At 41.8% G+C, this 13,506-nt stretch overlaps 1 protein-coding gene across 1 annotated transcript in view; it reads left to right on the top strand.

Annotated features, from left to right (window-relative positions):
- Positions 1-370: 370 nt before the first annotated feature.
- The window catches only part of LOC106036047 (amine oxidase [flavin-containing] A-like), a 37,702-nt gene continuing 24,566 nt past the window's right edge, over positions 371-13,506 (top strand). The window contains exons 1-2 of the mRNA XM_013181224.3: positions 371-557; positions 12,218-12,312. Coding sequence (XP_013036678.2) covers positions 482-557; positions 12,218-12,312 — 171 coding nt within the window. The 5' untranslated portion in view covers positions 371-481. The remainder of the gene's footprint in view (positions 558-12,217; positions 12,313-13,506) is intronic.

Here is a 13,506-nt window from a genome sequence, read left to right as displayed (position 1 = left end):
AGGAGGTGTCCTTGCCAATCTCAAGAAGCAAAGGCATTTTTCCCAATAAGCACAACCAACTGTTGATGCATTGCATTTTCTGTTTCTGAATATACTTGTTGGGCTGTCCCCTTTTAGCTCGCCTTGGTAGGCAAGCAGCAGCAATGTCAGAGATGATGAACTCCTTTGTCACTAGAGGGTTTCCCAGAGAGCAGTAGGGGTTTTGCTGTTTGCTGGCTTTGCTACAGCATCTGCCACTTGCGTGTCTGTAGCAAGCGCACCAAACTCAACTAGCCCTGCACAACTACCTGACTTTCCCAAGTACTTGCTTTTATTTTGGAAGGAGATTTATTATTCTGCCTCACATATTCTTGATGCCCACGGGTCGGGGAGGGGCTGGCCCCGCCTTGAGGGCGGTGCGTTGGGGCGGTGCGGCCGTGCGCTCCCCGCGGAGCCGGAGCCGGAGCCGGAGCCGGAGCCGGAGCCGGCGGCGCGGGGCGGGATGGAGGCGGCGGGGCCGAGGGGCAGCGGAGTGGCCGGGAGCTACGACGTGGTGGTGGTCGGGGCCGGCATCTCAGGTGGGCACGGTGGGCGCTGAGCCCCGGCAGCGCTGCCCCGTGGGCGCCCGCCGGGGGCTCCGGGTGCAGGGAGGGGGATAAATGAAGGGGAAATATTCCGCGTGGGGGCGCGGGGGGCGTCCGCTCGTCGGGGAGAGACCCTAGGGAAAAGTGGCTTAGGGGTGCAGGGTGGCGGTTGTGCGTCCCGAGGTGGATAGTGGGGTTCTTTCGGGTGTTTTTGGGTAGCTCTCGGGGTGCTGGGGTTTGTGTCCCGCTGATAAATACGGCAGAAAGGCGTCGGGGAGTACCTGTAAAGGCAGGCTGGGCTCTGGTGCCTTGGGACGAGCTGCTCTCTAGACAGCCAAGTTCCCCCGGTGCGACGGGCTCTTCGCACTTTGCCAGGACGGTACATCCCAGAGTACTCCCCAGATCTACTTTAACCCTGGTCCTCGTGCTTAAAAGAGAAGTCATTTCTCTTAGGACACCCAATGGTACTGCAGGTGAGCCTGTTGCACAGTTGGGGAAAATCCGTGTTTGGTTCGTCCATCGGATAGATGCCGTGTTAGCAGCTTTGGGCAGGTTTCAGGGAGTCCTGACTTCACTAACGATTCAGAAAAAGTGAGTTATGTGACTGAGTGACTTCACTAATAATGCAAGCATTACTGCTATTGCTTTAGATGAAATTAGTTTTTGTTAGATTTGAGGAGTTGGAGGTTTCCTTTCCTTAACCTGCAATGAATTAATGCACAAAACAGGATGTTGCTTACTTAATTACATTTTTCAGTTTCACAAAACAATTATTTTTTTTTCCTAATAATTATTTAAAAATGCAATAACGTATAAAATAATCTGTAGTATCCTCAAACAGATGGAAAGGGTTTAGACCCGAGGTTGGCTTGCTTTTTGGTTTTACCAGATGCCTGGGTATTCTCCTGCTAGCACAAGTCATTTGGTCTTCATCCTTAAGGTTCCTGTAAAGCAGACGGTTCCCTTAGGGAATTACTGCCCATGCTGTGTGCAGCTGATAGTGATGTGATATTATAATGGTTTCTAAGGCTCCAAGAAGCCCTTTGTCCTCAGAGGGCACCGTGCTCCTCTGACTTTCTGATCTGTTAGTAGTATTTTGGAAATTGTGTTGGGCATTTCATACTGGTATCTTGACTCACTAGTATGAGCATCAGTAAGTTACTTCAGAACACTTATTCCTTGGATTGAAGCCTACTGTCAAGTCTAAAATGGAGCCAAGCAGGAAATTTCAAGGCGTTGAAGTCCCTGAAAATTTGATGGTGGCATTAGGAGGACCAATCACAGCACTCTTGGGATACAGGAACGTTTTTCTTGCCAGTGGAAACCCTTAATGTCATGCCACTGGCATAGAAATTGGTGTTTACCTCTTACGAATTAGAACAGACACCATTTTAAGTAAACAGCCTTAGAAAAATGAACAATAAATGCCTTATTTCATAATTAATCCATCTTTAATACACAGTACCATTCATAGCTGTGCACAGTAATTCCTGTTAGCTCTTGGTCTGTTTTGCCTTGCACACAGCTTCTCTGCCGCTACTGTTTCTATACCAAGATGCCTACACCTCAGCTACATAAGAAGTGCTGATTTCTAGTCCTAACTTTTTTTTTTTCTAGTATTTTTGTTCTAGTGAGATAAATAGTAAAGCATGCTCCAGTATGGGCAAGGTTTCTGCCTCTATGGCTCTGTGATCCCAGTCTTGACTTGCTGCTGCTTATTCCTCTGAAGATACATTTGCAGTTGCTTCATCTAATAGAATTACTGTCTCTTCTGCTTCTGTTATATCTTAAATGCACATTACCCAATGCTTACAAGAAAGGATAGAAAATGTCGGGATAAGCCAGTTCTTTAATAGAAATACATGAAATGTGTATGAGGGATAAGCAGGCTGCTTGTTATATTGAGTGAGCTTCCCAGCGGTGAGATTGTGGCTTTTAAAAATATTTGTACAATGCCGAGCAAAATGAAGCTCAGATCCTGACTGGCACCTCTGGAGGTATCTGTTCCTTGGAGCAAGGAACAGTCTTGAGACCCAGTTTTTGTACAGCTGAATGCATTATTCTTGCCCATCCTCCTGGACTCTGTACACACGTATCTGTATGTGGCCAGTGACAGAGGCACTGAATCGATTGCCTGTAGGAAAGCACAAGCTGTGGACCAGGGAAGCTTCTGCACAGAGTACTTCACTTCTTGCAAGAAGTTTGCTCTGGTGGCCTCCACCACAGATCTTTCTGCCATACTCTGTGGAGTCATGTTCAAACTGTCCAGACTGTCTGAGCAAGTATGTTTGGACCTCAACAGGGAGGGAGCTGCAGAGCTTGGGCTAAATTCCCCTTTTTACATGGGCATGCACATTAAGTGTGGATGGTGGCCAGGAAAAGCCCCAGGAACACGTTTGTGTCATGCTTGATGGATAGTGTCTCCCTAATACAGTTAATGGTAATGACAACATTTTATACTCAAGCATCTTAAATAAACTGATACCTGAAATTAAAGACTTTCCTTGTACCCATGGGAATTTCCCATGTATATGCCTCAAACCTTGTTCCGATTTTGTGTTTATGGGATTTTCTAGTGAACTGAAGTTGCTGTTCAGTTTTGGATGAATTTCACAGTTTGCTCACACATTGTGGTTTAGGCTGTCATTCCTTCATTTGCCAGGAAGCAAGCTGACAGCACGTGGCACACCATGGACACATCCGATTAATTGGCAGGGTTGTAACCCTGACATCCCATCAGACAGTCCTCTGCCACTTTGGTTAAGGGGTCACATTAGCTGAGGACTAGTAGATGGTCATCCTCTGTGTGGACTAACTACTGTATTGACGGTTTCCAGAAGTTGTCCCTTTATGCAGCAAGTCACTGTCACACCTGAAACATTGTCCCCATCCTAGCTCCCCTACATGTTCTCCAAGCTAAAGCAAAAATTACAGGGAATTCAGATTTCGGCTCCATATCCCTGGGATGGAGCATACTCAGTTGCTTTGACGTATGAGGTACGTTGTAAGGAGCTCCAGCATGCTCACTCACTCCTTTGGGTCTGCATGTTAAGGGCTGGACAGCACTGAGTGCTCCAAGAGCTTTTAGTGAACACTCAGATATTTCAGCTTTTAAGATCTAGAAAATGACCACAGCGTACATGCGATTTGTAATTCCTCAAAGTTTTCTAACTAACTTTATTGGGGCATATTTTCCCGTGGATAACAAAATGTGCTGTGTTGACTCAAAGGCTACCTCCTTGCCAAATTTCAAGTTGCTGCTAGAACTTCCAAGTTCAAACAAACAAGATTTCAAAACCATACAAGAATGTTTGTTCCTAGAGATTTAGGAATAGCCAGCCAATTTTTACCAAGATTTTCCAGAAAGAAAAAAAATAAAAGAATCAGCATGAGAACCACACCCTGAAAATTCAAGCTTAAGTAGTTCAATATTTGGCAAAAAAAAAGAGTCTAAGCAAAATATTACAACTTTTTCAGTGGGAAGTTTGAGGTATATTCATACGCCAGCCTCTCTTCAGACATGAATTTTAGACACTGGAAGCCCAGTTTATCAAAAAAAACGCATGGAGGATGAAGATTGATTGTCTCCGTAACGCAAACCAGATATGTCAGATATGGACAAATATAGAAAGGAGCAGGCAAGTCCAAGGGAACTTGTATGCAGATATGTTTTGGAAGAATTTTCAGCACATTGTGTTATGAGAACAAGGCACAAGGGAAACACAGCTCTAATTGAAGCTTGTACTGAGGACGGTCACTCTTTGACATGGATAGTTCTTATCTCCGAACAAAAACACATTTGTTTGTAGCTAGAAACAAGAAGATCTCATGGCTAAAGAAAACAGATGCTTAGATTTGCCAGCCACATGCAGGAAACAGCAGTGTTTTCTGTTGAACTTAAGGAGAAGTCCAAGGGCCACAAACTGTAGGAGAAGCTGGGATGTAAAAATGATAGTAATTAGTCTTTATATTGAAGTAAAACATACGATGTGCCATTAGTTTGGTTATTTTTTTCCCCTCCATGGAAGAGCGCTTTGCCTTGGCATCTCCTGCTCCACACTTTGTGATTGACAACCTTACTGCGTGAGCTACCTACGCGTTGGCTGTGGTCTCTGAGTGAAATACCGAATAACAAGGAGATGCAGATTTTTCCTTGCTTGCTATAGTGGCAGCACAACTTGTCTTGTATACTGCTCTGTTTATTTTGACAGCATGCCAACCTGCTGGTGGGTGGCGGTGTCAGATAAACTGTCAAACGCACAGTTACTGGTAGAAGATATAATCAGCTACACCTGTGTAAATCTGGAGTAGTTTCCCATAGATTATTTTTTTCTAACACTACTTCTATGTTCACCCAGAATTTGACCTGTAGGAATGCAGTAGCTGCCCCCTAAGACATGTCCTGTGTTTCTCTCTTTATGTGCACCCTGTGCTGGGCTCTGGCTTGTTGGTCTGTTGCCACTTTCTGTATCTAACAGGAAAGCCAGCAGTTGGTGATAATATTGTCACTTGGTGCTAGAAATCCCTATAAGCCAGGTTTTTGGATGCAGAGATAAACAGCAATGTTTCAAAAGGCTCTCAGTTCCCCATGTACTGCTAGCAAGCTGAATGTCATTACATGACGAATTTACTGCAGGAACAAATCAATCAGACCCCCACGTAAAGTGTTAAGGGCGTTATAGACAATACTTGCAAATAAGCAGAAATGCCAGTTTACACTCCCGCCTTGTTTATGACATGTTCCAATGTTTTGCTACCAAAGATACAAAATCTTCTGACCATGGGGCAATGGGGCCTGGCTTTTTGTTTGTTTTTTGTTAAGACACTCCTTTGTGTTATACTCCATAATAGATATTTAGTTTTGGCCCAAACATAGTTGGGATATGTTCCTTATATAGCCAAATATTATTTTCTTCATCTTCCTTCACATTCTTCATATGGTTTTCTATGGTAAATGCATCATTTATGAACATCATCTAACCCTGGTGGTAACCTGAGTCGTCACAGCTGGTTCTGTTACTGAATAAAGCATGTGCTGCTTTGGTTTCTGGTAAAAAAAATAATACATGCACCACTGTGATTCGTTGGTTAGCAAATTCAGAGTTCCTAGGAGAGCACTGTAAATCTATGGTTCCTCCTTGAGGAGCAGATTTTGCACCATGCCTCCAGCTTAGCTGGAAGCTGTTGAAAGGTGGGGAAGAATATTCCTGTTAGCTAGGTAGCTCTGAAGTCTTAAGAGTATTATTTACTCCAGTGAGCAAAAGAAATAACCAAGTCGTTAGGGTGTATCTCAAAATATCATAGTACAATGAGGATAGGGGTGGGACAGGTGTTGTGTCCTTCCCAGGAACACCAATGCTGATGTTCTTGGTATTTGTAGTAATGATGTTGTTCATAGGGTCACAGCAATATTTTTTTTCACAAACATATTTATCTGGTGATCACCGTTTAACTGATAAGAATTTATTCTGCATGCTGATCAATACACTTAGCAATAGTTAAAAAATGTGCATAAATACCTTAGATGTTTCCATAAGCCAAGTAGTATTAAGGCATCAGCTTAATAACTGTTTAATTGGTGCTACTCATTTTCGTATGTAAGGTGAAGGAGCATGCTCCTGTTTTAACTCCATGCTTGTACTACTTAAGTTTTTTCTGCTTTTATTTTGGGATTACAGAGGAAGTTATGCTGGGCCGAGGGGTTTACTGCAGCAGGCTTTGGACTTAAAAATCATAGTGGGTGTGTACGTAGGAGTGGAATTGTCCTCCAAATACAATTCCCTCTTCATGTCCACTGTGTTTTTGTTAACACTGTCTGTGAGAAACTGTCTTTGTACCCTCCAGGACAAGGTTTGCATCTGTTTAAAGCATTTATACAGTAGTGCCATTGAAACCAGTTAGAGTGGCTTGCTCTCATTCAGCAGTGTACTCTGTAACAGAAAATATTTGGTCTTTTTTTGGTTGAAATCTTAGATCAATCAACTGGACTATGTTTGATGGGGGGAAGAAAGATGTATACAAAAATATTTATCTGGAAATGACAAGCTAAATATATGCACCATGATCCCCAGTGTCAACTGCAGTATGACGGGGATTATGAAACAACGCATGGAAAGACAAAACAGTTTCTGACAGTCAGAAAGTTAGTGTTGTGGTATTAGGCAACACTGAAAGGAGAAATGAATATAGACATGTGATCAGTGCTGTGCATTCTTGCTGTTCTGTGCAAATTTAAGGTATGTAATTTAATTAGTAAGTTCTTTTGTTTGTTTTCAGTGGCAAATTTAGGCCTTTCAAACTTTTAGTCTGAATAGGAAACCAGTTCCTTCGCTGTCAGCCTTCTGTGTGGTGTTGTCCATTAGTGACTCCTCTGGAGCCAGTGTGATGTAACTAAGTACATTCTGACTATATTTTAAACTAACTTATTTTAAAACTTACTTGAGTCCCACAGTACGCTAAAAAATGAATGAATGCAAAATCTTGTAGGGGAGAAGTAGAAGAAAAGAAAGAAACGGAGATTTTACTCTACAGCCATGATAGAAATGTTTTGTATCTTTTATTGGCAGGTTCATGTTTACTTGGCAAAGAGACTTCTACTCTAATGAGAAATGATTCTGAGGTGACCATTGCCAGATTTAATTGCTCAATTGTACTTGGGAAAAGTTTCATTTTCCATCAGTGGAACAGTGAAAAACAATCACAGCGTTAGCATGTCATTACAGTGGAACTTTAGTGAGGATGTATTGACAATTGCCTTACTTTACTGATGTGTATTAGAATAATGAGTGAAAAAGTTTAAAAATCATTCTGCTGTTAAGATCAAAAAAATGTTGAGACATTCCATAAAGATTTTGTCCTTACATGATTCAATTAAAGATTGCTAGAACAGCACAATAATGGGCTTGTAGACTTTCATATAATGTAATTATCTCACTTTATGTATAGTAGGGTGGATTACCAAGAATTTTAAGGAGGAATGTCATATTAGGTTGGTTATGGTAACATCGGATTTGTAACACCCCAACGTTGGATGCATAAAAAGCAAATGCACTTTTTATAAGAAGCTAGCATCTAATACATCCAGAAAAACAGCAGACAGTTACCTTTTCTGTAGTAACTGTTAATTTTCTCTGTCATTATTTTGGTGTGCTCAATGGGACACATATGTAGTGGGCCTCAGTTTGAAGGTAAATGTCCCTGAAAAATGAAGCTTCTCTAATACGTTGAAACACCTTGTGAACTCAGTAGTACTTTTCAGACTTTGTACCCATAGCATGATCTTCATCACCAGCTATAAGAGTGTCCAGAGGTACTGTAACAGTTTTGCTGTGCTATAATGCAACTAATCTCACTGTCACTCAGGCTGCAGCTAATCCAGATAGAGTTTGCAGTGAAAAGTCATGACTTTTCATTGAGAAGACAGTGCCTGGTGGGAGACAAACTGTGCTGTCCGGGATATCTGTGATGGAGCAGAGCACCCATGGCTCCTGTTCATACATAACACAGGTGGGCCAGTCTTCAGTTCAAATATTTAATTGTTGCTCAGGTGATGCAAGTAATCTGAAGAGAATGGGGGCAGAATCTAAAACTTCTGGGCCTGATGTTGTGATAGTCAGAAACGTTCTCTGTCTGGTGTGGTGGTATTTTTGTGGTTTCCAATTGTCACTACTTCCTTCACCGCCCCTCGTTACCCTGCATGGGTACTGACCTTGCATGTTTTGGAGATGTTGAGCATTCATCATATAAAAAGTGCTGTCTCTTGGAATCTGTTTGATGTACTGGATTTAGAGGGCAGATTTTGAAAAATAGAATTACTATACTTTACCATAATATCATGTTTCCAATGAGGTAACTTTTTTTTTTTTTTTTTTTAACTCCCACCATTTATGCTACAGTATCTGTTTATATGTGCTGTATCAACCCTGGTATTAAGGCAACTTGGAATTGTTCTCATAAATGCTTCTCTTATAAATGCCTCCCTATTTCGTAGGGAAACACTCCCCATACCATGTGGCTCAGCTGAGAGTCAAGCTCAAGTCTCTTAAGTCCCAGTTTTGTTCTCTACCTGTAGGGCTGAACTTTTCTCTCCTATAAGATACAGGCACGCTATGTTGTATTTTCCATCTGGCTACATACAAAACCCAGTATTCTTCAGTATTACTGAGTTTCGGCCGTGATGTATGCCTGGTACTCTGCAGATTGGCATAAATTCATCTTAAATTATTCTTTTTAAAAAACAAAACAAAACAAAACCAAAAAAAACCTGTGCATCCAATGTTTTTATGCACTTGAAACCACTTTGCTTGATAGGATTATGACAATTTTCTGAAATGAAAGCAGCAGCAGTATGATCTGCGACAGCAGCAGTTGCGGGCTCTTAACAGCGCTGCAGAATCAATTGGAGAAGAGCTTTCTTGTACAGCGTCTTCAGACAGAGGGAGCTTGGTATGAGATTGCCATAGAAACCCTTGTGGAGGATGTATAAGTCATCTCGTTTTGTTTATTCTGATCTAATAACAAGTGAATTTCTCCAGCCAGATACTTCAAATGAGGCATGGTTTTGGCAGGCTCTTTTCATCTTACTTAGGCAGACAGTATTTCTAACTCACAGAACGAGAGTGATATGTGGAAGGAACATGGCCAGTGATCTGGGTGGCTTGCAGCTTTATCTCTAGGCCACACTCAAAGGAGGTGGAGGACACAGTGAGGCACAACACCAGGCTCAGATACTGGAAGCCACGGTGTGGATGGGAAGGTGAGGAGGACATCTCCAAGCGTGGTGTGATGAGAGGGGACAGGCTGTGAACCTGTGTGAGGTGGCAGTGATAGGCATGTCTGTGCTGCTGTCCTACAGGCATACACAAATGCATCATGAAATACCTCGCTTGAGTCCTGGCTGTGGCGTGAGATGTCATAGCCCACTGCTCGGCGTGGCCTGGTGTGCCATGGTTGTAGGACAAGGTGGATATCCACAGTGTGACAGGATATTGTGGCTGTTTTCAGAGTACATGTGTAGCAGGGGGGCACAGCAATCTATTTTGAGGCTAATTATGCCCATGTATCAAAAGCACATGGGCTTTGTGACCTGTAGGATGCTTAAGACATGCTTCTGGAAGCATCTCTACCCAGTGCACTTTGGTTCAAACCAGAATGGAGCTGAAAAGTTGGGTTCAACAGACAGCTTCATGTAGATGTGTGTTCTCTGTGTGTGTGTTCTTGCTAGTCTTCAAAGAAAATTGTGTCTAGGCTTTAAACAAATAATTGCATAGTAACAATTTTCAATCGACGTATTTTGCTTGTCCCCTACTATTTCTGCCCAACACCCATCCCCTGCCTTTGTTGGTGGTTTTATTCTATTGGGAAAACAAAACTATTTTCATCTTATATTGCTCTCTCTTTTTTTTTTTTTTGTATAAATATGCATAATTTTAAATTCGACCTTCCAGGTCTCATCTTTAACTTTAGGCTCTGTAATGTTAGGAATATTAAAACAATAACCACCTCTCTTTATGCTGTATCATTGACCTTTCAAGTTTTGTAAACCTGAATTTACAAATTGGCACTGCTTTTTCTCAGTCAGGCCCTCTGTCAGTTGACGTTACGTCACTGCTGTCCTGGTGTATGTCTTGCCCTTTCCTCTATAGCTCTGAAGCCTTTTTTTGGATCAGTCTACAGTGACACTTGGGTTCAACAATAATGAATCTAAAAATCTGTATGGCTGGAGTGCAAGAAGTACAGTTTAAGACGCAAACAGAATAGAGAACCTCAGTCATATTACCTCATGTTGTTCATTCCTTAGCTGCCCTTCTTTATTAGAACACATGATTTAATTAAGGTACAAACCAGCATTAAGGTTAACTTCCAATCCAGTCCAGTGAAACTATTATTCTTCCTAAACAAGCTGTGGCATGGATATTACTATTGTATATAGCACAAAATGAGAGATAAGGTTATCAGTCTTTGACACTACTGGGTTTAGAGGATTATACAATCCTTTCTTCAAACCTAGGACAGATTTTTTTTCCACTTCGTGTTACTTACTACATGTATTTTCAGAAGACATAATATCTATTCAATATCTATCTATTTAAACTTTCTTATAAGAGAATTATCGTTCATGTTTGAGTGTCCAATGGTATTTACAAAGAACAGAGAAATTCCACCTTGTGTTTTGTATATGTAGGAAATCCACATTTTTGTGACTTTTTTTTTCTCATATGAAAATATGTGTTCATAAGAAAATGCTGTAGTTTGTGTTTCCAGCATTATAGACTTGTGTTTTCTATGATTATGTTGAGGATGAGAACACTCACCAAAAGGATTAAAGAATTAACTATAATTAACTGTGTTGTCTGTAGTCTTTCATGCAGAAAAAAAGTCAAAAGCCATTGAAAGAAATTAGAACAAAGATGTTCATTCCTACTGAGAAATGGCTAGAATTTTTAAAATTTCCAACATTAAATAGATGTAAGAATTAAGTACGCTTTTGCTCCAGCAACAATCCAAAGAATATGATAAAAGGACATGAAGTCATTTTTTGGTGAGCACTGAAATCATATATATCATTTTTGTCAGTGTAAGACAGAACTTCCTCCATTCTGGTTTCCAGTGAGTGCTGTTCAACTTCCACATTAAAAGATCACGTGCACAGAAGTTTATGGGCTACTCTGTATTGTCCTCAGAATAAATGAGTACACTTAGCACTGCCCAGCACCTTAGAATGATTCTTCTCATTTGACCTTTTAAGACTTGCATTCTTTGTGGGTTCATGAACGGTTGCTTTTAATGACATTTTGAAGTAGTGTAATAAACATGAATATAATATTATTATTCCTTACTGCAGGGTATCTTGGAAGTTCTGATCAATAAGACTGGCTTTTGTATACTTAAGGAGGGGAAACAACTCCAGAGAAACAATGCTTCAGTGCCAAATTGGCCTGCAGGACAATGGGATAATCTGATTTCACAAACTCATGATTGCTTTTTACAATTTCATTTCGCATTTGTCAAAAGTAAAGAGGACTCCTGTCCTATTGAATTTTCAGTTTTCTCTAGTGTTTCCATCACAAAGTCCCATAATTAGATGATTTTTGCTGAGACGGTAATTCCTTTTATAAAGTATCTATATACAGGCTATTTGATTGCCATGGTCAAACTCCATTGCTTAAAATTAATCTTGACAGTGAGGCAGACTTTCTTTCTGCATATGAATGAAGACAATGGGTGGCAATAAAGTGGAGAGTTGAGGAGTGAGAGAAGAAATCGGAAGCCTACTTTGCTGTATTTAGTATCTTATTATTTCTGTCACTTTAGCCATGCAAGCCCCTCAAGGTGGATTCTACCTTTTCTCTGCACTGCACAAATGAAGAATAAGATGCATGCTCTTAATAACCAAGATTTTGCTTTCTTTAAAATGCCAAAATGCAAGCCCTAAGGAGGAAACTTCAGTCTGTGGAATGCTATTTATGCAGATGCAACTAGGCAGCAGTCGCATGATTTCTGTGATAAGGAACCATGAAAAGTTTCAGAATTCTCTCAGGAGTTTTTGAAAACAGTATTAAAATCTCTGACCATGAAGCTTTGGTTCAGTTTTTGAGCATTGTAATTGATTGCTGCCACTTGCTTTTAAAGCGCTCTTTCTCTTTTTCTGTTAGGTTTATCAGCTGCCAAGTTGCTGTCTGAGTCTGGGCTAAGTGTGGTGGTTCTTGAAGCCCGGAACAGAGTTGGAGGAAGGACATTCACTATCAGGGTAAGTGCTTCCTTAAAGATCATCTAGTCTACCCCTCTGACATGGGCAGGGACATCTTTCACTAGATCAGGTTGCCAAAAGCCCCATCCAACCTGAACTGGAACGCTTCCAGGGATGGGCATCCATGCCTTCTCTGGGCAACCTGTGCCAGGGCCTCACCACCCTCATAGTAAAGAATTTCTCTTTATATCTAATCTAAATCTTTACATGTCCTATCAGTACACATCCTGGTAAAGAGTCCCTCCCCATCTTCCTTAGAAGCCCCCCTTTAAGTATTGAAAGGCTGCATTAAGGTCTCCCTGGATCCTTCTCTTCATGCTGAACAACCCCAGCCCTCTCAGCATGTCTTCGTAGGAGAGGTGCTCCAGCCCTCTGATGATCTTCATTGCCCTCCCCTGGACCCACTCCAACCGGTCCATGTCTTTCATGTGCTGGGGTCCCCAGAGCTGAACGCAGCACTCCAGGTGGGGTCTCACAAGAGCAGAGTAGAAGGGCAGAATCACCTCCCTCAGTCTGCTGGCCACGCTGCTTTTGATGTGACCCAGGATACGGTTGGCTTTCTGGGCTGCAAGCATGCACTGCTGTCTCATGTCCAATTTCTTCATCTGTGAGTATCCCCAGGTCTTTCTCTGCAGGGCTGCTCTGAAGCTATTCATCCTCCAGTCTGTGTGGACAGCAGAGTTGCCCTGACCCAGGTGCAGGGCCTTGCACTTGGCCTTGTTCAAGTCCATGAAGTTCACATGGGCCCACCTCTCAAGCCTATCTAGGTCCCTCTGGATGGCATCCCTTACTTCTTACCATATCAACCGCACCACTCAGCTTGGTGTTGTCCACAAACTTGCTGAGGTTGCACCCAATCTATGCAAATCGATGTTTTTAATAAAGATATTAAACATTACCAGTCCCATTATGGAACACACTGGAGAAAATCCAACAAAGGGCCACCACTAAAATGATGCCATTAAAAAGAAAATGAAAGAAACAATGAGTCACTTGAGGCGCAGGGTAATGTAATACAGATATTCCCTGTGCTTCCTAGCCTAAAAATGGGAGAGATTTAAATTAAGTCAGATGCCATTGCTTGGTAACCAGAGATAAACAGGGGTGTTTTAGTAGAAATCATTGTACGTGAGATATAAACAGCATTCCTCTGTGATACTGCAAATGCCTAGCTTGAACTGCTCACTATAAACA

The sequence above is a fragment of the Anser cygnoides genome, chromosome 1 (assembly GCF_040182565.1).
Source record: "Anser cygnoides isolate HZ-2024a breed goose chromosome 1, Taihu_goose_T2T_genome, whole genome shotgun sequence".
Classification (NCBI taxonomy): Eukaryota; Metazoa; Chordata; class Aves; order Anseriformes; family Anatidae; genus Anser; species Anser cygnoides.
The sequence above is the reverse complement of the archived record's forward strand: the minus strand, read 5'-3'. Positions and strand labels throughout refer to the sequence as shown.